The sequence below is a fragment of the Amia ocellicauda genome, chromosome 18 (assembly GCF_036373705.1).
Source record: "Amia ocellicauda isolate fAmiCal2 chromosome 18, fAmiCal2.hap1, whole genome shotgun sequence".
Taxonomy (NCBI): domain Eukaryota; kingdom Metazoa; phylum Chordata; class Actinopteri; order Amiiformes; family Amiidae; genus Amia; species Amia ocellicauda.
In genome coordinates this window covers 12,189,862-12,217,675 of record NC_089867.1, presented here as the reverse complement: position 1 = coordinate 12,217,675, position 27,814 = coordinate 12,189,862, and the positions used below count along the sequence as shown (strand labels likewise).

Genomic DNA, 27,814 nt, shown 5'->3' with positions numbered 1-27,814 from the left:
GGCTGCTGCCGATTGGGAACCTGGAGGGACTCAAATTAATGGGAGTGCAAAGTGTGCGGGCTGTGCAAAGCAAACCTTGCGTTTTAGGGGAAGGATCAGAGACAAGGACACATGCAACTATGCTACTGCAGATTCGGCAACCACACAGCGTGCTGTAAACTTCATTTATAGTTTCATCATTGGCTCAAAGTAGATATATTCCTTTACATCGGTTTTTCCTCCTTGTAAGAAGACGCTGTGCGCGGCTTGGAGAGCGCTTTTACACACACCGCAGATACAGAGGCTTGTATATTTACTCCAGAAGTTGACTTCTCTCCACACCATGGAGTTCACGTCCTCTCCCAAACCGCAGCTGTCCTCCAGGGCCAACGCCTTCTCCATTGCTGCTCTCATGTCCAGTGGCAAAACCAAGGACAGGGAAACTGGAGAAAACACCATCAAACCTCTGGGTATGTACATTTAAACACACCCCGGTGCGATCCGGAATGATCTCGGGCATTCACATTGTATCAAGTAGAAACTGAATGGCAAACTATTTTGTATGTACTGTATATACAGAAGTATATACTGATTAAGTTGTATAAATGTAAATGTTATAACTTTTAATCAGCGAATTAAATTAGTGTATTATCAGTAAATGTATTAATATACGGTTTGGCGAATTTTCTTTTATAGAAAGCAGGTATATTTCATTCAAAATGTCTCATTTAACTCCTTGTCTATTATCCAAATAAAAAGTTTTTAAATACGAATCCGAGTTCTTAAATGCTGCTTTTACATAAAATACAACGGACTAATGATCATTGACATACTAAATACAGCACAGTAAGGCCAACAACCTTACAAGTACAAATTGTTACTTGAAAAAATACATTTTCTGGCAATGCAATTAGGCCTGCATTAAAATCACTTTCATATATATATATATATATATATATATATATATATATATTAGTTCTTAAATAGACTTAGGCCTATACAAAATAAAATATTAAAACTTAATTTTAAGTGGATGTTATTTTAGTTTTCTAAGGATTCTCTATTATAATTGTGTATAATTGTAATATGTAAATGTGCGTGTTTTGGTGTTATAATTGAGTTTGTATTTATGCATTTTATTCCTCGCAGCTCCCTGTAAATATAATAATAAAATAAAATAAAAAATCACAATGCTGCTCTTATGATTTCAGATATAAATGGAGAAAATTATTGTAAAATGTAACCTTAGAGAATTTAAGGCTAAAATTAAATAGGTATGGCTACTATAATAACAGTTCAAGTGAATGAAAAAACGTGTGAGACAACATTAAACACTTTTGGACCTTACTCATCTGCTCCAGGATACAAACAGTTTATACAATGTTTATAAAACGGGTAATCTTCATCGTGTTTTAGATAGCGTTTAATGGGATGTGGTGCCGTTTGGGGAAATATATAATCATTTAGATGTCTTATTAAGTTTCGGTGTAGTTACGTTGTCATGTCAAATAACCATAAATGTATGCCTCAAGCCTAATTTCTGATTCCTCGAAATGGTTTGCTTAACATTTAAACCGCAAAAGGTTATTTAGTTATAGGGGCACTATATTTAATTTAAATTAAATTGAATGTACACAGATAGAGTCAGGGAAATTATACAGGCTTCTGCCTTGCCAGACCAAACAGAATGAGAAATACCTGTTCCTGGAAGAAGTTTGTTTTGCAAATTGTGTTATGCTAGATTAAAAGTTATAGATGAGGCCCCTGCACAAACACAATTAAGCGTTTGTTTTCAGTACTTTAGTTAAAATAATAATGCAAAAAAACTGCAGGAAACTATAGAATAGTCATGTGCAATAACAAGTTGCCTGAGCCACTCATTGTGACAATTTAGATCGGGGTTTTAATACATTGCCTGTCTTTTCCCAGAACAATTCGTGGAGAAGTCGTCCTGCAGCCAGACGCTGGGCGAGCTGTCGAGCCTGGACCCGCACGGAGAACTCAGCGGCAACCCGCCGGCCGGCTGCACAGAGCCGCTCATCCCCACCACCCCGGGGGCGCCCAGCGAGGAGATGGCCAAGGTCTCCTGCAGCCTGGAGACCAAAGAGCTCTGGGACAAATTTCATGAGCTGGGCACCGAGATGATCATCACAAAGTCGGGGAGGTAAGTAGGGGGAAATGGGGGGAAAAGGACAAGTACAATATGCCCTCAAGGACAGGTGTTATGCTTCCATAGTTAATGATTTACAGCATACATTGTATACATAAATTGCAAATAATATTTCTGGTAGCACCGTGGTAATGGTAGAATAATTATGCTTTTGTTTGTATCGCACTATACTGATTGTCCAAAATAGAGGCAAAAAAACCCCAAAGACTCTCTCATAAATGGTGTCTTCACAATTATGACTAGTAGGCCTATTCTCATTTCTATACTTGCGCATTGACCTGACTATGAAGTTGTTGTGACTAAATAAATATATCTCTCACAAATTAAAAAGTAACTAAAACGAACACGATGATGTTCAGACAAGAATAACACCACAAATGTGTTTTATTAAAGTCTGTTGAGAAAATATTTTAGCAAAGCCCGCTTTGTATTTTATGTTCATTTTAACAATTAAATACATGAAAATGCCCCTTCCTAACAAACACCTGGTTTTGTTTCAGGACATTTTTTGAGTGTGATTCTATGAACTTAATTTTCTCTTAAATTACGAGGACAGTGATCAGTATTTTTCCAAACTGCGGACATATGTTCTTATATTCTAACCATTACATCTCTGAAAATAGTAGCATTTTAAAAGGTAAAATTAATAGCATAAATTGTAATGTGAATATATATATTCATTTACACTTATTATTTAAGACCGGTCATAATTTTAGAATTTGTAACGAATATGAATTACAAGTATTTATTGGACGCTCTTATCCTTATAACTAAAGATTGTATATTGTTTAATCTAAGCAATAATACAAATATTTTCATTCAATTTAAGTATATACAAATTAAATATTTTAATAAGTTAAACGAATAGTATGCTCTTGAAATTATCAGACATTTACTGCTTCGTGGACATAATACGTAAAGGTTAAATCTATTACCATTTAAGCTATCTGGATACATGTGTATATGGATTAGCCTGCAAGTTGAATAAAACTTATCATATTGAATAAACACGTTGTAAAAATGCGACATAACATTTAAACTATGAGAATATACATGCATAGAAATATAAACTAATATGGTTATGATGATTACTTATTCAGTTTAGCGTTTGCTTAAAAAATGGTTTGTTAGCTTATATTGTATTGTAGGTTAAAAGTACTAAATGTACAATTAAAACTGTAAACCTGCTGGTTTTAACTGTGGGCACATCATTATATAAATCAACATGCATAATATTCGTTACATATAACCACTATCCTGAATGTAAATACTTGTCTCTATAAACAATCGTTGTTGTGGATCAGATCTCCATTATTATGAGTGCACAGGGCTGTTGCTGGTTGGTGTTGTGTCCCGTTGTGGCCGGCCTCTGATCTCGCCCCTGTGCGCTTTTTGCAGGAGGATGTTCCCCACCATCCGCGTCTCCTTCTCGGGCGCCGACCCGGACGCCAAGTACCTGGTGCTGATGGACATCGTGCCCGTGGACAACAAGCGCTACCGCTACGCCTACCACCGCTCCTCCTGGCTGGTGGCCGGCAAGGCGGACCCTCCGCTGCCTGCACGGTGGGTGGCTGCTCCTCAGCACCACAATCCAACACTATCGGCACTATACAGGCTATATTGCGCACAAATATTTTATGTCAGGCAAAGAAAACGATTTTAAGTAGCCGACTGAAGAGACTGTGCTGTGCTGTTAGGGTCAGTCTTTAGATACCCCCACCCCCCTTTGCTTTATACATTATAAAAGTGCACAAGTCTCCATGTGGAGGGACACGGAAAGGAAGTGGTCCAGGAACTGCACAGAGACGCAAGAAAGGCACTGTGCGTAAAATACAACATTATGAGAACTAAATTCGTAAACGTGCCTTCATTGTGCAGTTATTAATCATAATAATAATAATACAATGACAATGCAGTTGCGCGTATATTATCTTGTGTGACATGGGGTGTCAGATCAGGGTTACACGATCTGAAATTGGGAAGAAGGTCTAACAGGCGGCTCTTTGGTGTGTTGGAGAGGGTAACTGGGAGAAAAGGCTTTCTTTAAAGCATGCGTCCCCCCCACCCCTCCTCTTCCTCAATGCTTTCCACAGTGTTGCACTTTGCTGTCTTTGTAAATACTGGTAGATCACACGGGTTGAGCTCTCTCCTCGATGTTGGTATTGATATTTGATCTGGAAGTGTCTGTGCTGGTTTCCGGCGCATTTAAAGCCCCAGATCGGGGCCTGAGTGAGCGCCGTGACACTGACAGCTGTGTGTTTGTGTTGTATGTTGTGTTGTATGTTTGTATGTTGTATTGTGCAGGCTGTACGTGCACCCGGACTCGCCCTTCACCGGAGAGCAGCTACTGAAGCAAATGGTGTCCTTTGAGAAGGTCAAGCTCACCAACAACGAGCTGGACCAGCACGGCCACGTACGTTATATTCACCTGTTTCTCTCTTCATAATTGCGTTCATTTCTGCAGGTGAAACATCGTTACACAGAATACAAAAGTCGGAGTCTCACAGGCGTACTGACACTGTTTGTATATTGTTCTGCATGGTTATTTTACGTTGCTTAATGCACCACATTTTGTGCAATTCATTTCCCTTAAATCAGTGTGTGCACTGGGCTTTAATCGCAGTGTATCAGTGTGTGTATTAATTATGTCATTTTGTAGCAAACGACGACAGCTTCCTCTCTCAGTGTAGTCTATAGTATTACAACTAACTAACGTGAGTAAGTAACAACGACTTACTAATTATTTATGTGTATAAATAATATTATACACATCGTGATTAAGTTGTAATATGGCCTAAATTGAGACGGGAAGCTGTCGTTTGTTTGTGTAGGAAACTCGGCCTTACCTGATAAAACCCTGGGATTTGTTTTTAAGATGTTCGCGTTTCCCTAAACAATACAATGAATAGCCACATATAGGCCTATATTTTATCTTTATATTTAACTGTGTATATACAGAGGTTGTAATTAAATTCTATGCCAAAGCAAGATCTCCGTCCGCCTTTTTCCGCGCCGATCCTCCTGTGATCTTTGCATCCGGGTCCGAGCCATATCCCGGCCCGCACCTGGTCGGTGTCGCTCATGCATATTCATTAATGTAATTAATTAATGTGCGACTGGGTTCGTTTACTATACTTCTAAAAAACTAAATCATTTTTTTATAAAATAGACTGAACTTTCGCAGTTTGTGTTCTGTCAAATCTTGGCTACACAAAATGTATACACAATGTGAATAAAAATAACAAAAACATAAATGATCATGATAATAATAACTTTATTCTGCCAAGGATATTATGGTCTTTCATTGCCAACTTTGAGAAATAAAACTGGCGCAGTCTCTTGTGTATTATTTTTAATGTCCAGTCAGCCAAGTAATCAAAGTGATAATAATCTGTACAGTCAGTATATTATTAATGTCTGACTGTAGAGCTGCACTCAAATAAGCCATGCAGTTTATAGCCATTCATAAAATAATGTTTTAAGAATTGAAAAATGACACATTTTAAGGCAAAGACTCTGTTAAGGTAAATAAAGTATTATATCTTCCCTCCAAATTACTATTAAAAAAATATATATATATCTTGAATATAAAATGATGCTGATGTTATACTTTAAGCTTTCTGAAGAGCGGTAACTGTTTTAAGAGCATAAAAATGAACAGCTCATGTACATCTTAAATGATAAGACAGTATGATCCTTAAGCTCAGTATATTCAAAGGCGGAAAAAACATTACAATATTCTTTGCACAGGGAGACCATGAATATTATATGAATACAAATTTCCGAGACTTCAACAGCTCACACGTTTTAAAGCTGTTCTGTGAGCCAAATCACTCTTGAGGTTTGTGGTGTGAACCCAGGGTACCAAACCACAGTCAGCCTCATCGCTACCGAGAGCTGCAGGAATAAGGACCATGACGCCTGGTGCACATAAGGGTTGCAGGGAATTACGTTAGAATTAAGGTAAAGGTCTGGCATTTTAACCAAGGTTTGATGGAAAATGAGCATGTTGTATCTACAGTTAGATTTCTGCATCTTGCTGTATGGTCTTTGAGATAATTGCAAGAATACAAATGATTTACTTTTGTATTATCATTATTGTGCTGCAGATCATTTTAAACTCCATGCACAAGTACCAGCCCAGGGTTCACATCATTAAGAAGAAGGATCACACAGCCTCTCTGCTGAACCTGAAGTCCGAGGAGTTTCGCACCTTCATCTTCACCGAGACCGTGTTCACCGCCGTCACAGCATACCAAAACCAGCTGGTGAGTCGAGCCGTCTCTTTCTAATGGTTATTGATGACTCCGGGAGATTCATGAGGCTGGAATTGTTCTTGTTAAGTAACCAAATCATTTTTCTGTTGCTGCAATTGACAGTAACAAAAAAAAAAAAAAAAGCCTGTCACTAAGTGCCAGAAGCTGCAGTGTGTTCCTGGGGTTAAACCAGAGGGCATCTCTATTTTTTCCACTGAATGTTTAGTCTCCATAAGTGTTTGAAAATAACTATAAAGACCTTAATCCTGATGTTTTTGTGTTGCGCCGCAGATAACCAAGCTGAAAATCGACAGCAACCCCTTCGCCAAAGGATTCAGGGACTCCTCCAGGCTGACAGATATCGAGAGGTACTGGGAATTTCATGTTTTCACCCTTTCAGATAAGATAAAACAAATGGGGGATGGAGAGAGAGAGAGAAAGTGAGAGAGGGGTCTGTCGAAGTTGCTCTCATTAGTGCAGGGACTTTGTGGGGTTTGTTTGGAACAGAACTTTGTTGATCATTAGCAGTTCTCTCGACAACTCGGAGAGGCTTCTGTCCAGACAGCTGATTTCAACATCTGTATGGTTTTACACCAAAAGAAAACCAGATCCATACCAAGGCTCCTGACCTTGTTTATAAAGCCTGATACGACTGCGGTGGAGCAGGGTCAACACATGTAACATCTGGTGCAACAACCCAATGAATTTAAATTGTTATGGAAAAAAAGAAATGGATGTTTTAAGCTGCATATGTGGTCCAAAATGTTTCCAATATTGTAAGTAAATTGAAAAGACTTGATTTAATGGCATTTTAAGATTTCAGTAGAAGGATTGTGGGAATCAATGATTAGATCCCCAACTAACCCCTTACCAGCACTGAGATAAATACATAAAACTATCTTTAGGGTTAGGATTTAAATCTGATCAATTGATCTTTAGAGACCCTAAGAAATTGTATTAGTCTGGAGTCAGTTACTGCACTAAAACATGAAGTAATTCAATTGGTTCCAGTAACTGATTGAAAACAGCTCGTATCTGTTGTCCAGAGAGGCTGTTTTTGAACAGATCTGAAATAAAAACACACATATTTATATTACATGCTGACAGAAATTGCACTTTCCTAACCTAATGGAGAAGCTAATATGAATGTATGGCTTTAATAATGTAAAACATTCTTGTCCAGGATTTACAAGTCTGCTGTCTCAAAGACTAATCCAGGGGTAATGCACTCAGAGGACAGAGGCAGACTCTGTGCAGTTTTTGCTGTATACGTGTTTGCTGTATACGAGGGACTGCCTTTCTGCATGTTTTTCATATACTAGGTATACCATCATATATACCACAGAAAGTAAACTAAATTAAAAGAGCAGTAGGCTATGTAATATATTTTCCATTTAAAGGACTGGTATGGTTATTTTTATTTTATTATTTATTTCTTTGCTATCAAACCTATTATCTCATTTACTTATTTTGCAACTGTCCTCAAACAGTCCACAATGAAGTGTTTGGAGATAACTGGAGTTAGTGTATTCACTGTGTGATGTCCATAATACCTCCTTTCAGTAAATATGCAACCACTTCAATATTATTTTGGGGGGGATCAGGAAAACAAAATTGTAGATATTGTTGGGCCGTTGGCAACCAGTCTGCTAATGAGAAATGCAAAGCTGTGTGTCACTGTGCCTGCTGAAAGATGTAGCTTTAGGCTGTCAGGTTGTTAGCATAGGTTTAAGCCCATACGTAAGAGGGGATCAGACAACAAACGGTTTTAAAGTCATACCTTTTGAGTCCCATGCTCCTGTGATTAGTCCGAGGAGATATATTTTGGTTTGGTTTTTATTTCTGCTGTAGGGAAAGTGTTGAGAGTTTGATCCACAAGCACTCCTACGCACGGTCGCCCATCCGGACGTATGCCGGTGAAGAGGATGGCTTGGGAGACGAAGGACACACACCACACAGCAGAGGTATGTACGGACACACCCCTGCAGAGGGCTGGGAGAGGGGCACAGTACACTTGGAGCCCAGAGCTCTGAAATCACCTCTGCAATAGCACAGGGTTATTTGTCTTTACTTTGTTTGCATTTGGCGGTTTAAAAAGGTGAAAGAAAATGCACCTAGTTGCCACAATAGTTAACTAAAGAGAACAAACGGGGAAAAATAATGGAAATATTTTAATAAATGTACCCTAATGTATTTAATGAGGTACTTGTAGAAGAGCATGAATTAGTGTAAAGCCTTGGTTTCAATTAGCGTGGTCTTCAATAAATATAAACTAATTAAACCCATTTTTTAATTAATACAGCTTTTGAAAATCGTGGCACAAATTCCCTAAAAGAAAAGCATCCACGTACAACTGCTCAACTCCCATGGTTCCCTCTTCTTCCCTCACAGGCTCGGCCTTCACTGCCTCGGAGAACCTGTCGTTGAGCTCCTGGGTGACCTCTTCCTCTGGCTTCTCTGGGTTTCAGCACCCCCAGTCCCTGTCGGCCATCGGAGGCAGCACGGCCTCCATCACCAGCCCCCTGCCTCACCCCATCCAGGGCTCCCTGCCCCCCTACAGCCGCCTGGGCATGCCGCTCACCCCCTCCGCCTTGGCCAGCTCCATGCAGGGCAGCGGGCCCACTTTCCCCTCTTTCCACATGCCCCGGTACCACCACTACTTCCAGCAGGGGCCCTACGCCGCCATCCAGGGACTGCGCCACTCCTCCACAGTGATGACGCCCTTCGTATGACTCTTACCCCCAGCATCGGCAGCCCCCTCCCCCCTGCTGTGAATACCACCATCTGAAGACAAACTGGAACTCTGAGAAACTGGGGGAGGGGAATTTACCCACGAAGGAGAAATAAAAAGCTATGAATCGGTATAAACGATTTTAAACTTCATGTTGCCTGCCTCACCCGCCCCCCACCAAAGATTTGACCTGCCTAACCCAGTAGATGGAGACTGAGAAACCCTGCTGTCAACCATCTCTGTGAAACCCACACTGTGACACACCAGGAAAGTCAGGTGATTTGAAACCTGAGGGGGTGAGGAGGACATTAGTGATACTGTGGACTTTTTGTTCTGATGGGACTTGTTTACCATGTGTACATACAAACAAAACTGAGTTCTCCAAGGTGCGTCTCAGCTGCCATGTACTGTCTATACTATTCAGAGACATGAGGACAAGGCAGTCATGAACCCGGATTAACAAGACCTGATTTGAACGCTGTCGTCACACACAATGGATAAAGTGCCACCAGGAGCTACTCCGCTGTCGGGCGCACCTGTCCATTCACGAAGGAATTCCAGCCATTTTCTTTTTCCATGTGAAACGGTGCACCAAAGTCTGTCCCCGAGAGGCTGCAAAAATGGACAATTGATCCGTTCTCATTTTTATTTAAAGTAGGGCATTTGTATAGTAAAAAAAAAAAAAATTATATATACGTAAATGATATTAAAAAAAGCACTATAGAGCACAGATTATCTTAGTGCGGTGTGATAGGAAGCATGCTCAAGTCTGTGTCTAAGGTCTGCTGCAGAAATGTCCCTTCAGTTTTAAAACTTCAACCAGAATACATTTTTATTAATTTAAAACTCCCAAAATAATATGTGTTTGCTTCAATATTTTGTGTCTTCTAGACCACATAAGCTTGTTGTGGTAGTGCCAGTCTTTGGTGCCAGATCCCCATATTCCTTTGACATTCCTTCCTAGGTCTCGTCATGTTCGGGCCGCACTGACAGTTAGCATTTTCCCGGAGCTGACACACACACGCACACCTTACTAAGTTTAGCTGGTGTAAATGTCAGCTCCTCTTCTGGCTACTGTTCCCAGGTGAAACAGCTTCTAGGCTCCAATACTTCTGCTAATCCTCTCGCAGATACGTTTGAACAAGCTTGAAAATTGCCTAAAATATCCATCCTGCCCCGGTGATGAACTTGAGCATGACACAGACATTAAACAGTTCCTTTATTTTTTATTTTTTATAAGAGCTCTTTATTTTCAGGATTCAGTTCAAGGGCATGCTTTAATCACTGAAAACATACTACTAAGGACATATTAAGATGGAACTACTATGATCAATTGTAATCACCCATTATACCCTGAGGTAATGGAGATATATTTATATCTAGTAAATGCATCTTTGAGATCTGATGAGCAAATTATTACTTAAAAAAGTAATGCTTTCCATCATTTAAAGATTAATTAATAGAAACGGGTTAGTCCTGCATTTTCAAGCCAATGGCAGCCATCTTGGTATGTCACAAAGTATCATCTTTGGATAACATAGCTATAGGCGTAGGTTTATGTTGAGAGAACGTTAAATTGTCCCCCCAGTAACGTATGTCTGGCTCCATTGGTGTAGGGGATTCATCCCCCCCCCCCAATTCTGAAATTAAATCTACACCCCTGTACATGGCTATAGGGGGTCCAGGACTCTTACAATCTCTTAGCAGTCAAACCCATCCACAGATATTCATAGATGTAATTCACATTAAAAACCGTGCCAGTGCAGTGATTAATATGGGATCCAAAAAATCTGTTGCACTTAATGTTTTCCTATTATACCAAAGGTTATGTATAATTGTCCTTTGCGAAATACATGGAGTAAAAAACTAAAAAAATCCCAAGAGACGCAATCAATAAAATAAGTAAATGACTGAACTGGCAAGTGGTTTTCAGATCACCCTATTAGAGTTTTTGTTTGTTTGTTTCTTGTATATGCATTGCTCAGATACTTAACTGTGATATGTGAAACAATATAACAGAAGAAAAGACGCAATCTGAAAAGTTCACTTTCAGACGTTGTCAAATACATATTAGTTCTGATGGAACGTGACCACATTACACGCACAAGTACTTCACTCAGTCACACAACTTGTAATAATGTAATGACAGAAAATTGAAAAGTACAGAACGTTTCAACTTCTTTACTGAAAAGCAGAAGCATCAATATGGGGAGGGTAACTGTCCCTAGATATTTTTGGGTCCTTCTGAAGCATAAAGATTAAGATGTTCAAATGTAATCTATTTTTATAAAGGCTGGTGCTTTTAATGTATAGAATATCCATACTTCAGTATACCACAGATGTTCTGCAAATTCCTGTTTCTTGTTCTTTGTTGATAAAGCATTGTGTGAGCACACTTGCTGCATTGAAAATAGATGTACAAAGAGTTTTATGATTTTTTTTTCTGTACTATATATTCCAAATATTGAGCAACCTCTATTAAGATTTTGTTTTTTAAAAGTGCAATATATTTATTTCTGCTCTCAAAATGATAATGCATTGTTATGTAATATTTGAAGCATTAAATATAAATGTTATTTGTAAGGGATAAAAAATATAACACAAGAAAGATAAATGTCTCTGTGTTGTGCTGATTGTGTGTATGTGTGTGTGTGTGTGTGTGGACTGTGTTCATATAATACTCTTGTGGGGAAGTCAAAATTCAAAGATCCAGATTCATACTTAAGTGATTTATTTTAGTGAACACCAATATTTCAATATAATCCAATTCAGTTAAGTTAGTAGATAAGCAACCCTACCCTTAATGAAAGCCTATGTTTAATCCCATCCCATACCAAAATGTAACACTAATTTGATTGCTAAAGTACATCATATATTTAAATTACTATATATATACACTCACCTAAAGGATTATTAGGAACACCATACTAATACTGTGTTTGACCCCCTTTTGCCTTCAGAACTGCCTTAATTCTACGTGGCATTGATTCAACAAGGTGCTGAAAGCATTCTTTAGAAATGTTGGCCCATATTGATAGGATAGCATCTTGCAGTTGATGGAGATTTGTGGGATGCACATCCAGGGCACGAAGCTCCCGTTCCACCACATCCCAAAGATGCTCTATTGGGTTGAGATCTGGTGAATGTGGGGGCCAGTTTAGTACAGTGAACTCATTGTCATGTTCAAGAAACCAATTTGAAATGATTCGACCTTTGTGACATGGTGCATTATCCTGCTGGAAGTAGCCATCAGAGGATGGGTACATGGTGGTCATAAAGGGATGGACATGGTCAGAAACAATGCTCAGGTAGGCAGTGGCATTTAAACGATGCCCAATTGGCACTAAGGGGCCTAAAGTGTGCCAAGAAAACATCCCCCACACAATTACACCACCACCACCAGCCTGCACAGTGGTAACAAGGCATGATGGATCCATGTTCTCATTCTGTTTACGCCAAATTCTGACTCTACCATCTGAATGTCTCAACAGAAATCGAGACTCATCAGACCAGGCAACATTTTTCCAGTCTTCAACCGTCCAATTTTGGTGAGCTTGTGCAAATTGTAGCCTCTTTTTCCTATTTGTAGTGGAGATGGGTGGTACCCGGTGGGGTCTTCTGCTGTTGTAGCCCATCCGCCTCAAGGTTGTACGTGTTGTGGCTTCACAAATGCTTTGCTGCATACCTCGGTTGTAACGAGTGGTTATTTCAGTCAAAGTTGCTCTTCTATCAGCTTGAATCAGTCGGCCCATTCTCCTCTGACCTCTAGCATCAACAAGGCATTTTCGCCCACAGGACTGCCGCATACTGGATGTTTTTTCCTTTTCACACCATTCTTTGTAAACCCTAGAAATGGTTGTGCGTGAAAATCCCAGTAACTGAGCAGATTGTGAAATACTCAGACCGGCCCGTCTGGCACCAACAACCATGCCACGCTCAAAATTGCTTAAATCACCTTTCTTTCCCTTCAGACAATCAGTTTGGAGTTCAGGAGATTGTCTTGACCAGGACCACACCCCTAAATGCATTGAAGCAACTGCCATGTGATTGGTTGGTTAGATAATTGCATTAATGAGAAATTGAACAGGTGTTCCTAATAATCCTTTAGGTGAGTGTATATATATATAACTGTGCAAGTGTGACATGGAAAATGAAAACATGTAGATCCAAGCAAGTGAAAACATCTTGGGGAGGCATTCATGCAGCAGTGGATCAAAATAGACTGGTGATGATATATATAATTGATTTTGGAGATATGGCAAGTAATTATTAAACACCTACATAATCTTTAGCGTCTGTATGTTGGACTGTGAGCTTTGCAGAGTCCAAAGGTGAGACCTTACACCACACACCACTATATTACATCAATAGGTCACCTGCCCCTAATTTGAATGCATCAGTCACATTTTATAATTACAGGTGTGCCACAGAAAAGCGGATGAGAAAAATCATCTGTATGAATAACTAATTCCTACCACAATTAAACAAGGTTATAAGGAGTTTGGCAAGCTGGAGGGGTTGGATTACCACACAAAAGCTTATGTTAAGAAGGTGTGTCTCAGCCTTGAAAAGCTCTGGGAATCGCTTTCTTACTGAACTCACATTTGGGAAAAACACTAATCAGGCCTAGCTTTGCATGATGTCTGTCAAAATCAGGCTTTAAAGCGGTACAGCTATTGCCACCACCTCAACATCTTCAAGGAATATTTGGTCACTTATCTCCCTCTCACATTCCCCAGGTGTGAAATGATTGTTTGTTTGCTTCCCATAGTTGTTTATCTTTTCTATGCCAGTGTTTCTATTAGTGGACATCTGGTACCTTTCACATATTTATTTATGTTACAGTTGAGCACAGGAAAATATTTACATAATTGCATTACACTAACGTTTTCAAAACCGTTTTATTGTCACACTCAAAGCTCACGATGTAATATCTCCCTCAGGTTTGTGGAAATCAGAAGAGCTGTTATCACAGTGCTATAAATAAGCTTCCATATACAAGCAAAAATTATATACAGTAAAACCACGATAAAGAAAAAAATGTTCTGCCGTACAGTAAAGCCAAGATGTCTTTCTAAAGAATATATTAAAAAAATGTTTTAAACATAGGAACAACCCAGTCTGACAAAGATATAAATGGAGGGGGAATCATTATACACTTTATCCCCTGTGCAGTTAAACTGGATACAGAAATGATTTCACAAACAGGGCTCTGATCATATGGAGTGGTAGCAAGTGTGGTAGATAATGCATTCAGAGAGGCTAGTTATTTAATATATATATATAAATCTGAAAATATATTATAGCATAAAGTGACTGTCGTTGAGATGCTGTAGCACTATGATATGCAATTTTAATGTGTCCTGGATCTGCCAATGGATTTGCATTAATCTTGAACTGCCTTCCAAACCCATGCCATTAAACACTGTCCCCCAAGTGTGCAAGCACAAGAGCGATGGCCTGACGATAATGCATTCCAATAGGACTCGAATTAGGTTCTCATTCCTCCTGGGATTTCACCAAATACAATATTTAGTTATCAAAAGTGTATGCATGTCATAAAGTACTCAGAACTCTGTCCTAAGTAAGTGGTTCTCAAACTTTTTTTGAAGACCACCTAAATCTAATCTCATAATACAGACAGTACTATTCAGAGCTGACCGTAAGCCTGTGCTTCCTTTTCCGCATTCAAAAGTGACGGGTGAGTTTTAGAGGAATGATTCTATATTGTATTTCCTGAACTTGACCATAACTCCAGTCATGTTTGAAACTGTATCATTTTCTGAACTTCAGCCCTGACCAATTCATAATTGATACTCAGTCAGAACCTGTAGGGGTCTATATTAAATGAGAAGAAGAGCAACCTGTACTCCAACAGAAGTTTAAATCTACTTCTTACCTTGTCCCAACCAAAATGTAACCCTAGGTTGACCCCTAAACTTTAAACGAATGTAAAATGTAGGTACATTAAACAAAATTACATTTAATGTAACCTCGAGACCAACTACACCAGTGATCCGCAAATCAGAATCTGCAACTTAATTAACATCCTGAAGGATTCACAATAAAATAAATATTTTCTAAAACCAACATTTCTTTAATGTCAGCCACAGCTTTATTTTTTCCAGTTTTCTTCGTTAATAAACAATAATATAGATTTACTGTAAGTGCTTTAATTATACATAGTACTGCTTTACAGAGAAAGCTAATCATGACATCACTGAAAAAGGGTACTCGGATTTAATCGGATAGATTGTAGCAAATATAAACCAACAAACAAACATGTAAATTAATGCTGTCTCTTGCAATTATCATTTGATAAAGAGAGAGCACTTATGTATTAGGATGAGCCCTTATAAAACTGAGCAGGCATCCCAGATAGGCAATTTCTGAAAAGCACTAGTTAATTCACACAGCAGGTTTGAAATACTGGCTGAATTTTAATGTAATTTCTATCCATTTTACATTTTTCTTCAGTTTCTTGAAACGTCAGCTAGAACTCTTGCCTGCAATGTATTGTCAGATGCAATGGTTACTGTATTGGTAAATCAATCCACCAAACTGGGATTTCCTTTCATTCTCTCTTTGTTTCATGGCTGTGTCTTTGCAATTCTAGAGTATTATTTCTGTTCTATTTCTATATTAACTGTCAAGATTAAGACTTCCTGCCTCATTCTTCTTGTTTAATGTATTGATTTGGTAGATATTCACATTCTAAACACAGCTGCAGTTTGGTTGGACTAATCCCATCGAAATGCCTTCTTTTTATGTCAATAAGACTGAATAAACAGGTAATTATAACATTACACCTGGAGAGTGATCCATAAATCCTGTAGTTTAATGGGAACTACAGAATCTTTCTAGGATAAATGCCTGGGAGAGGAAATGTCCTTAAATATCTCATGTAATTAGATAGAAAAACTGGGATTCAAATCGTAACTCTAAAGCAAATCACAATTACCTTTTTCATGTAATAAAGACTTGTATTGTTAGTCATTGGTTCTTTAACATATTTACTGAACCAGATAATTTCCTTGGCCAGTATGCACTTTCTGTTTTATGTTTTTGACCTGACATGATCGCGGATGTCTGAAGGAAGTCTGACAAATTAAGATATTTCATTTCCAGACTCTATCCGCAGAGGATTCTTCAAGAAATCCTTGCATTAGAGAAGGCAAGGCAACTGACGGGAGAAAATGGTCTTCTGAAGTTTATTATGACTCCAAAATCTTGTATAAACTGAAATGTCAATATAAATCTGACTTCTGATAAGGTCCTCCAACCTTGACCACTATTGTAACCTAATTTCCCCAGTTACTTACAGGCCCTTTAACGAAATGAAAACCTAATAATGTTCCTGCCATGAATAATTAATTGTACTTGTACAATGTACTAAACAAAATCTATCTTCATTTGATTAGAGGTTTTCTCGGGACTCTGAAGTGCATTGCGTCTCCTCCATTTCCGACTTCTTCCTTATCTTTTCCTCTGCTGGGGGGGTCTGGGTGGTGGAGAGGGTGGAGGGAGCACTCCTACAGATATTCCTGGAGATATAACCTTCCCGGCAAAACAATAAAGATGGCCGCTGTAGTGACATCTGACATCTTTGTCAGCTGTGACAGGCTGGGGACTTTGAGTGTGATTTCTCAGCACATGAAAGGGCGCAATGCGGTGGAAAGCTCTGGCGACTCGACAAAGCAGCGACCGAAAGGGCCGGCAAAGGACAAGATGACCCTCTGCCACCAGGGACCAGCAGGATGTACTGTTCTGAAGAGGAGAGGGCGTACATTGCCTGAGTCAGCGTGGCATTGAACACACTGAACACCTCCACAGACTGAGCAAGGTCACGCGGCCACGCTCGGTGGGAAGGAAGCAGCAGTGTGTTAATCGCTCGGTTAGGGGAAACAGAAGACACCACATCGCTTTACTTAATAGGTGGCATTCCTGCAAAGCTGAAGTACAACCCGGCCGGGGTTCTGAGAGACTTTAGATTCACCTCCAGTGAGGCCACTCTCTCATCAATACACTAGTGCACTCCCTGGCTCATGTCTTTACGTGAGTAACCCATCTCTCCACCCACCTCTGCACTGTTGTACCTGTGGAAAGACCTGTAAACCTCCAGCCCTCCTGAGATCGTCCAGGCACAATCTTGCAAAGCCAGCATCCCAACACAGAATCCGTTATAACCCTGAAAAGACAATCAAGAAGTGATTCAATGCAATAAACCTTAAAACACATTTGTCTCTGTGTTTCTTTCAATCTCTTTGAATTTCAGATATAACAATAATAAATATTAATGATTACACCCAGGTAACAGAGTAAGTCAAGGAAAAAAGTTTCACCCACCTGGAAAATGTAACACTCCGCTCCCCTTCAGATTCAACACCGATTCAAGAGGTGGTCCTTTAGCTGGCATTCACTTATTCCCCATTCATTCTTTTAGGAAGTTAAGGAAAAATGGAGTGATCAATTCAGACCAACAGAAGAAAACAGCATTGCATCAGTTCTTCCACTCATCCCCCCTCTCCAGACCCTTTGTTCACTTTTGCAGGTTTATAAGGCAAGATCAGATGGAACTTCAGAACATGTTGGATCAAAATCTCTGGATAATTTTTTTTAAAATGTAATTGCAAAATGAACAAATTCAAAGAAACTGATTGAGCTGTATATGTTCTGGGAGAGAATCATACATTTGAGGAAAAATGCTAACAAAAAAAAAAGATCAGATACCTTGCTTTCGTATGATGGCTGCCATGACTTAACAAAATGAGTTCCACCTTAATCCCTCCAGCCCTTAGTGTTCCCACAACTCGAGCCCAAGGTTGCACTGGTGTGCATCTTTCAAGGGATCAGACACTAGATCTCCAGCTATCCTTCTGTAGGGACACACTACACTGCAATGGCAGAATAATATTTAGGAAAGATTATCCTAAAACTGAGAGATAAAATCTAGGCTGTGCTGAGCAGCTTCAACGTTGAAGGGCATCTCATGGAGACCATTTGTGCAGCCACTGGAATTATACTAGCAAATAATTTCAAATATTCATAATTTGAAATAAGAAAATACATGTAAAAGAAAAACAAGTCATACTAGAAGATAATACAGTATATCAGAACAGATACTGATCACCACCGGAACACAGTCTGTCAACCTAAGCCGCTCTTCCACAGCCCGGCCTTGTCTGGGGGCCTGGGAGCCTGCAGCAGCACCTGCTCCGTCCGCTTGCCTTTCATTTTCACGGCCAAGTGTTTTCCTGTGCCAGCTCCAACGGGCAGCACCACACACTCCAGCAGACAAGGCCACGGGCCAAAACACTCTGATAAACAGAAGCACATTGTCACTGCAGGAGCCGCCTGGCCGAGCTGCTAATGTGTGACCATCCTGATCTCGATCAATCGCTCTGTAATTCATCCTCGAGAAAGGGAATTTGCAGGAGACGCACGTGGCGGGCTACAGTCCTGCTACGTTCATCATGGGGTATTTTTCACCGCTCGGCTTGCCTATTAGTGCTGCTGCGGCTTTCCCACACTGAAGCAGCAATCCACTTGAGTCCTCTGTGACGGACGAGGACGATACTGTAGGTGTGCACAGCTCAGAAGGGCTTCTCAGAAAGCTCAGAAGGTGGCAGTAGAAGGCTGTTCTCTCTCATACGGCCGGGATAAACAAACATGTCACATCACATGTAGAATGACAGATGGACACTACAAGTTCTCTAACATTGAACTTGACCTAAAGGAGTTCCCACAGCGGCTTTCTTTTCACAAGACTAAGTTAACCAATTAGACACAAAACAAGAGAAAAGAAACAGCACATCTGGCTTTTAAAAACACCCGCCATTATAAAAAGATCTTAGAAAATTAGGTAATTCCTTTATTTATAATACATTTGTTCAAAAGGTAGTACTTGTTTTGACAGATTACATTTTTACACTGAAACTTGTACGACCGATAATACCTACTTCAGGCATTTTAAACCAGTCTTCCTAGAAATGGCACACACTCTCATACAGCTGCCCGGACATGATATTTAATTGAAGGGTCTAAAAACACATTTTTATTGAGCAGGTCTGTTAGTTCACTGAAAAAATTATGCAGTGTAAGAGCCCATGATAACAGCTCACAGACCTGCCTGAGAGAACGAGCGCTGTGGTGATAAATGGACCTCCGTCGCCCTCTACTGGATACATACAGTTGCAGTTCACTTTAACAAGGAAGAGGTGTTCAAAAATGCATGTTTGACTAGCATATAAAAATGAACAAATAACATGGTGGCTGATCCCTTGAGAGAAAATCTTTTACCAGGAACAAAATCAATGTGTACATATTTTCACTCCTGCGCACCATGCAAACATTAACGAGAAAGCTTGGAGAAATAATTAAAAAAAAAAAAAAAAAACACTTAAAAAGAAACCACTGACTGCCAATAGCTCCAATCAATTCAATTGCACGTATGAAGATTAAAAAAGATAAAGGCTATTTAAATGTGGCTCTGTAGGCATGATCCAGTTTTATATAGGCAATGTTATCTCCCCAGGTGGCATGGAAGTCTGGCGTTGCAACGCTTGCCCAGTACCCGGCAGGACCTGGCTCTCTCTTCATGAACCATGTGTATTTACAAATGTGCTCACTGTAGCTTACAAAACATGTGATCAAGGCCCGCCACAGACATCAACGTCCACTGCAGCACTCGAAGATGATGAACTGAGAAGACTTCTTCATCTCTGTTAATAAACTGCTCACACCTTGTATAAAAAGGGAATCTCAAATTTATTCAAAGTGCTTCTCTCCTCCAAGAGAAAATCTATCAGTATACATATATATTGGAATGGGCAGGGGTTTTATTTTGTTAACCGCACATGATTCCCCGCCACCCCCACCCTCGGCCTTCCCTCTAGAAGAAAAATGGATGACTGCCTTTTTACATTTCCAAATGGAAGACAAGTTACAAGGATTTCTCAGTTGCTGGGACGCCCCCCTCATATTTAAAAAAAAAAAAAAAGTCCTTCACAGATAGGAGTAGCGGCCCTGTTTGTGTTGACAATCCACACGACCACGCCTCAGTTTCATCAGTCTGGGTTTTAATGAAGCGTTATGTACAGTGGCGGAGCGGCGCGGTGGTACGGAGTCTAGTTGGCGGCATGGGGGGGACCCTCGGGGATGAGCGAGGTGAAGAAGGTGGTGATGAAGGACCGGGCGGAGGACAGGAAGCTGGGGTGGGGGGCCGTGCCATGGTCCTCGGGTGCGTCGTCGCCGCTGTCTCCCGCGTCCTCGTCCAGCCCCTCGTCCATGATGCGCTCCTGAGCACCAAAACACACACACAGCACAGAGCACCCGTCAGAACACGTCAGAGAGCCGGCCATCTGGGCCAGAGCTCCACCCAGGAAACCTAGAGCAGACGTACTAAACAGGGTAGCTGGTTGAGCGGAGATTGAGACCCGTCCCAGGATGCCTTTCATGCGTTTTTTCTTTTTCATGCAAGCCTTCAGCAAAGGTCAATAAAGATCGATACTGTACAAAATCAAAAAAGGGGAAAAACGCACCATTTCCTGAATGTCTGGGTTGTGTTCCGCCTCCTGTTCCTGTGGGTTGCCTTCTTCTCCCGGGTTCTGGAGGTCCGCGCGGAAAGGAAACCAGCCAGCTTGATGTCTAGGGGAACCAAACACAGGCAACATGTCAAATCACCACATTAGACAATACAGACAACCCTCACTCTCGGAGTCAAATAATACATTAATGAATTGAGCATTAGTCAGGATCACGTTCTGCACTGTTCTTGAGGACTACATCTATGCAAGGTGTACAAAAACCAACAGATACTGCAAAACGATATAATTATATATTCAGCACTCCAGAACAGTATGACTTTCACACCAAATAAACCCTTAGAAGAAATTAAAGTTACAGGAGCCTTTAAAGCCCCGTGGCCCAGCTCACTGAGGTGCTGCTCTCTGGTACTCACAGGTAGACTAGCAGCATGGCGCCCATGACCATGACGAAGCGGCTGAAGGAGGAGTAGAAGTACACGATGCTGAGCAGGATGGCGGCGCGTGAGAAGGTGTAGATCCAGTCCAGCCAGTCGCGGTTCAGGTCGTCCTCGTTGATGACGGCCCCACCCTGGGCATTCATCTGGATGTTCTGGTTGGCAGGCCGGTCCTCGGGCACAGCGGGGTTGGGAACCACAGGTGGCTCGTTCTGCGGGGGCGCCTCGGCCGACTGGGAGACGCTAGGTACTGCTGGCAGCACGGGACTGGGTCCCTGAGAGGAGGCTGCGGCCGCGCGACTGGAAGAGGGACAGAAACACGGACACACTCCTTAGAAGACAGAAGTTGCTCTGGTCCGAGTTTGGCTGTTTAGACTTAAACACTCTGCACTGTATTTCTAGTCCTATACATCTGCTTGAGTTTCAATAGCTGTGGGATTAATGTTAGAAACGTACACATGAATCAGTGACTTTTGACTTCTATTTTTAGAACGATTTCCACTACAGCTCCGTACATTACAAGCACTTTCACAATGGTTATACGCACCCGTCTGCCCTCATTTAGCCACAGAATCAAAATGCTCCCCACAGACACAACATGCAAGGCTTAATCCTCAATCATTGCTTGAAAGCACTTACTACTGCATGTAGTAATGCCGGGCATACATCTGCTGCCACCACAGGACCTGCACGGGGTTGTACATGGGATACATGGGGAAACCTGCAGGTAGGCCGTGCTGAACAGGGAGCTGGTTTCCCAGGGGTCTGAAAACAGAACAAAAGCACATCAGGACTCGGACGATCACCTTCTCACTGGAGCCATGTGCTCTCATGCTCAGCCTGACCTTGCTTTTCAAATACACAGAGCAGCAGAAATACCACAAGATATTCTATTCTGGCGATTTGTATTTTGCAGAGTAAACAATGTACAACATAAGTCCGGATAGACGGCCTCGAATTTAATACAACCTTCTTTAACAATGAAGAGAATTTAAAAACAATTACTAAAATGTACCCTATCATACCAAACAGATAAGACGACTTCAGCAATTACTGGGGAGAAATTTAAGTTTCCTTACTGTCCATTAGGGGGTGTCAGTGATACTGTTTTTTAACCCAGTTAAGCTCTGATAGTTCTTTTCAATCCAAAAATTCCAATATGGCAAGATCACCAGAAATTACCACTGTTAGGTCCATGAAAAGATTTTCTCCCCAATGCTGCTTTTGGTGACACCAACATTTTTAGCAGCACAATAATTTGGTGCTTCAGGTTCTCTGATAACCATGATCTAAAGATTGGCATCATAACTTTGTCTTAATCCCTTAGATATATGACCCTCTTTTGATATACTCTTTTCCACATAATCACTGCAGATGGGCTGATCAACTTTTAGCCACTGAAAACTCAATTTTGTCATTTAGCAACAGGCTTACTAGAGAATAGTGTGTAAAGAAAAAAACTAAATGTTATTTTCTAAAAAAAAACTAATATATATAGACATGCATACATACACACACAATATCAGGGCCGATACACTACAAGCCTTTTAACTGGACTATGCATTTTAAAAACTGTATGGTGATAATTTTAATATTAAGCTTTAAACTAACAATTGCAAATTATGTGTATTTTTCAGATCTCTTTCCATCACCTTTTTATATGATTTTAGAAAAATAACCATATATAAGTTTTTCTGAAATCATACTCATGCTAAATATGGAGCACACTCAGACAGTACTCAGAGGGCTGTACACCTCAACTTGCAAAGCCTCGGGTGATGTTTACAAAGCAAATGCTCCTGTACGGGAGCTTCTCATAATGCTGAACTCTAATGGGACAGGAAACTCATGATAACCGGCACAGTGTTGACTGAACACGGAACTACAGACAGAAAACAGACAAGGGTCTGAGCTTGTGGTTTCCTGCCAGATCTGAACCCCTAAACCATCTTCAAAAACAAAACAAACAACCTTGGCATGTGCAATACATGGTACCCAAAACACAGGACCCACCCTTGCATAAAATTGGGAGCTGCATGGCTTTGGTCGGGGCTGGGGGGCTGCAGGGCACTGCCACGATGCCGCAGCCCCTCAGAGCTCGCACTTGTGGAGGCTGCCAGGGACTCTGGGCTGGGGGCGGTAGCTGGGGAAGAGGCTCCTGAGCTGGCTGAACGCTGGATGAAGAAAACAATTTCAAATATAGACGTTTGTTTCCAACTGGGATCCCTAAAAGGTAGTAATTCACAAGGGCACCTCGTGCAAGGCGTTATCAGCTCAGATTTATTAAAAAAAAGTGACAAAAGCAGGGTCTTTATAAAATTTTACTGTTAAAAGAAGAAAGGCTTTATATATTACCTACATTTGCATTTCATGTTAATGTGAATTTAGCAGACTCAAAGGTGCTGCTACGCATTTTGTGTGAAGATGGTGGTCAGTGACGTGGTGATCACTTACTGAAGAGTTGGGAGAGGCTGGCGTGTCTAGGCTGCTGTTACTGGGTTGTGGAGATCCAGGGGGGCTCCGGGAGGCACACACCAAGTGAACCATGTGATACTCGTCTTGCTACATTCATAGAAAAAAATGAAAATGCATCGATAGCTTTAGCATCATTATTCCAATGCACCATCAATCCACCTCTGGATAAAGGCCCCCTATCACGGTGTCCAAGAGTGAATAGGAGTTGAAGCCTGGACTCTGCTGTTACTCGGACTATGATCTGCCACCCATCAGGGAAATGCATATTTTGGCGATAATATATCATAAAAATATGCATTGAAAAGTTGTGGGCACATTAATAATGATTTTAATAGCAAAAATATCCACAGAGGATCTGAGATTCCCCTGGTAATAACGACCTAGAAATGGCCATGTTACAGATATGACCTCAGCATGACGAGAAGTGCTTTGTAATTCAAAAGAGGCCACTGCATTCCTGCAACAATGCACACTGCTTTAATGCTTACTCCACTAGAAGACCTATTGTGCTGGCATTGTGTCAAAGCCTGTGTCAAAAAACAAAACCAACATTCACAGCATGGAAATGCACCCATCTACCTTTTCAGGGCATTCATAATAATTTTAATATATCATGTTGTATTCTGAGATGACCAATCATGACCCAGGATCACATAAACAACTTGATAAAGAAGGCTGCATTCCTATATCATTAAGATTAGAGACCAGCCTCTATTAATTGCAATTAAACAATAAAGGAGCATACCTTTCTGAGGACATCCCTCAACTGCAGGTGGTCTGGCAGCAGCCTTCCAGAATACACTAGCCTTTGATCCTTTGAAGACTAAAATTAAAACATAAAGCAAGTCTATAACAGGAGTTTCCACAAATGCTGTACAATTGTAAGTGGTTGAAAAAGTTTCACTATTTCGTTTCCTGTGAGGGTTACAGAAGGATACTTACTGAGTTATCTCACACTTTAAATGGAAAATGTGCTGCAAAAGTTTGTATTGATTACTCAAGCAATGTGGGAATAAAATTGAAAAAAGGGATTCGCTTGGCCTCACGCTCTCTCTCCCGAAGTACATTACTCTTTTGGTTAGATTGCAAAGAAACTTTGAAAAATTAACAATGTACAGACAAGAAATTTGATTTAAGAACTCCCATAAAACAACAATAACGGCAACAAAAAGCTTTGGTTTCAGCATAGGCCTGAGGGACAAAATAAGTGGTGTTCAGTGTAAGATGCTGCCAGATTTTGTTTAAACATAAATGGTGTTGTAAAGTATTAAGAGGATTAAAATAGAACCAAATTATAACTCACATGATGACAGCTTAATTGTTCAAACTAACTCTGCAGACAGAAAATGTGAATTGTGTAATTGGGATGTTTTTTTTTTTTTTTTTTTTTTTAAAACAATTCTTGTAAGCAAAAAGTTACAAGCATTTTGCTTTTCTACTGAAAGTTCCTCATTAATACTTTGTAAAAACTTAGACAAATGCAAGTTTCATGTGGGGACACCATGCATAATATCTTATTTATATTTCAATTAGTCCTACGTGATTACAAGCTTAATAAATGTCACAAATTAACAAGCAGATCAGATACAAGTAAACTTTTTTTTTTTTTCCATACAGTGGTTCCTGCTCAGAACAGTCTGCCAAGTCATGCAGTTATATAAAATACAAGGAGAAGCTTCACCAATCAGAATCACTCACATTAAAAAGACTAAAGCATGCTCAGTTTGACCAGAGGGCCTGAATTCTCCTGTTAATGAGAAGTGGAAGATTGGAATGAATGCTATAAATATGAGTATGTCACTTCAAGTAATTTCCCCTCACTTTATAGGCTAATTGTTGTTATAGATATTAATATAGTCTATATTCCTATGTCTAATGCGTTTGGGCAAACTAGATTCATTACTGAAAGATCAGTTCTAATCAATTACATGGCTATGTGCAGTCATTACACTATCCAATTATTCTGCTTTTTGTAGACCTGTAATGAACAGTTTGGAGACATATGATGAGGTGCAAGTGGACTCTGCTTCTAAGCAGGTGCAGGTGAAATGATATGGTGCCCTTTCTCTAGCACACAAGCACTTCCTGCATTCATTAATGACTCAAGAGAGACTTTGTACAAGTTGAAAAGAGGGGCCATTTGTATAGACTCTTAGTGCAAGACAGTTGAGACAGAGCTGCAGACAAGGCTTTTGCATGTAAAGGACAGTTATGCTGTTCCTTAAAAAAAAAAAACACTGCATATCACCAGCGTATAAGTACAGTGCCAACTTACCGGTTTGCTTGGATACACGTTTGAAAGGTGAGATTTGAGTTTTTCCACAGTCCAGTTCAAAAAACAGTTTATAGTCTGGTCATCGTATTTTTGGTTAGGGGCCTTGATGACTAAGGTCACTGGACTGTCAACTGCACCACGGTCCATGTTTCATAATAATGACACCGATCTTCTCGAGAGGAGGAACACGGTCTCCTGTGCGACCGGGTGGCTGGAGATGTCCAAGTGTCGTGCAAAAAACGAAAAAGACAAAGGCGATTCAGCAACACAGACGTGGAGAGACAGTCCTGTCCTGACGAGGACCCTAACATGCAACACAACAGCCTCCTTTCAGAGACTCTTTGCTGGTGAAATCTGGACAGTTTGCTGAATGCCTTCACGCTTTCTGTAGGCAATGGGTGTGTGAATAAGGTACAGCAGTTAACAAGCCTAAAGCAGGGAGAAAGAGATAACATCAGGCCTTCACTTCCATTGCACCTGCCATACAGTCATCATGTGTTTACATGTTTATAGCCATGAGAGACATCACCCTGTTCCAAGATCCACAAACACAATCTGATCCCTTAGCTCCATTGCTCAGATAGTTTACTTAACCTGGCCTTGGAGTGAATACAGATCCATATTCAAACAAAGGCAAATGAGGGGACGGCTACACTGAAGATGTACTTACTGTATATATGCCTACATACAACCCCTTCAAAAAACAGGGCAAACATTCAAATGTCATTTTAGGGTTATGCAATTCACCACTGCAGTTGCCATTGAGGGGTCCGTCTGTAGTGACTCAAAGTTCAAGGCTGGCCAACTACCACACTAATACTCCAATGCCTCCAAGTCATTTTCAGCCAAGGCTAACTGGTTTTATTCTTAACCATGACACACACACAAAGAAACCATGAACATTTCTGATACACAAAAGACATTAGAATAATCCATTCAAAATCAGAATATGCTGTTCCTCCCACTATTGCATGGACATGGAGCAATTTGATTTACTAGAGCAACGAAACAGTGGCAGCAGCAGCACCCGAGAATGGTTTCAATCTGCTCATGCAACGACACAAAACCAAACCAAAACACACACAAGTCAGAAACGTGCACGCATACAATCGACATTTCTATTAAAAATGCACATGACAGACAAAGAAACTTCATGACAGGTGACTGGGTCATTACACTAGCACACTGGCTGATACAATGTATATCTATATAAAAGCACAGGCTTCCTTCGTTGCATATATAACATGTCGTACGGGGGTAAAAGTCTCCTCCAGGCGGATGTTTTGCTCCTCTGCTCGGTGTCTGTACTGGACTGTAAAGTGTGCTGCCCCCCGGCCGCCTGCACTGTCCGTCTCTGCCATGGCGGAAGACAAACCCGGCCCCATGTCACACCCGCGCTCGGAGTCCCTGAGAGTTATCATGGCTGCTGTGCGCTTACCGTTCACATGACACGCCCGGGTTCACTATAGCGGGGTTATGTCCATGTTATGTCCGCTGAATTGCAGTGAAAGCCAGCTCTCCCTCACTCTTGTTGTCGTCTAAGATGGAGTCGGGTGTCACAGCGGAAATAGGGTTGGGGTGACGTCACGGGCATCGGCGCAACAGCTGATCGAATACGTGAGCTTCCCTTCCTGCTCTTCTGCCTACGTAATACCCCAGGCAGCAGCCAATAGCATTACAGCTTCAGACCAGCGCAGCAATGTGTCACTTTCCCCTTTTTTAGGTCAGGAGGACACTAAATGAACAATATGATTTTAATTTAAAGTCCATTTGTGTGGACTGCCCTTTGTCATCTGTTGATATGAAAGGAAAGGTGCACATGCTTTGGAGTGTTTTATGATTTGCTGGAATAGAATGCCTATGCAAAATTCAGCTACACTATGTTCTCTTCCCAATAATGATTCAGGTGCATTGCTTTTGTATACATTTTGTTTTGTTATATAAATCA

General features: G+C 40.7%; 2 protein-coding genes across 4 annotated transcripts; one reads left to right on the top strand and one right to left on the bottom strand.

Annotated features, from left to right (window-relative positions):
* The first annotated feature begins 50 nt into the window (after positions 1 to 50).
* tbx20 (T-box transcription factor 20) lies at positions 51 to 11,750 on the top strand. The gene is made up of 8 exons (XM_066691025.1): positions 51 to 449; positions 1,909 to 2,143; positions 3,548 to 3,712; positions 4,454 to 4,562; positions 6,259 to 6,417; positions 6,697 to 6,773; positions 8,257 to 8,369; positions 8,797 to 11,750. The coding sequence occupies exons 1-8, from the start codon at positions 323 to 325 to the stop codon at positions 9,135 to 9,137; spliced, it is 1,326 nt and encodes a 441-aa protein (XP_066547122.1). The 5' UTR covers positions 51 to 322; the 3' UTR covers positions 9,138 to 11,750.
* A 7,244-nt stretch (positions 11,751 to 18,994) lies between these two features.
* herpud2 (HERPUD family member 2) lies at positions 18,995 to 27,454 on the bottom strand. 3 transcript variants are annotated; one of them, XM_066690859.1, is made up of 9 exons: positions 27,305 to 27,453; positions 25,867 to 26,295; positions 24,337 to 24,414; positions 23,571 to 23,678; positions 23,130 to 23,290; positions 21,756 to 21,881; positions 21,096 to 21,416; positions 20,677 to 20,782; positions 18,995 to 20,433 (listed from the first exon to the last, which is right to left on the bottom strand). In XM_066690859.1, the coding sequence occupies exons 2-9, from the start codon at positions 26,011 to 26,013 to the stop codon at positions 20,263 to 20,265; spliced, it is 1,218 nt and encodes a 405-aa protein (XP_066546956.1). In that variant the 5' UTR covers positions 26,014 to 26,295; positions 27,305 to 27,453; the 3' UTR covers positions 18,995 to 20,262. The 3 variants fall into 3 exon arrangements, with proteins under 3 accessions (XP_066546956.1, XP_066546957.1, XP_066546958.1); XM_066690860.1 differs by having other exon boundaries at positions 25,867 to 26,077; XM_066690861.1 differs by lacking the exon at positions 25,867 to 26,295 and having other exon boundaries at positions 27,305 to 27,454.
* Between the last annotated feature and the right edge of the window lie 360 nt (positions 27,455 to 27,814).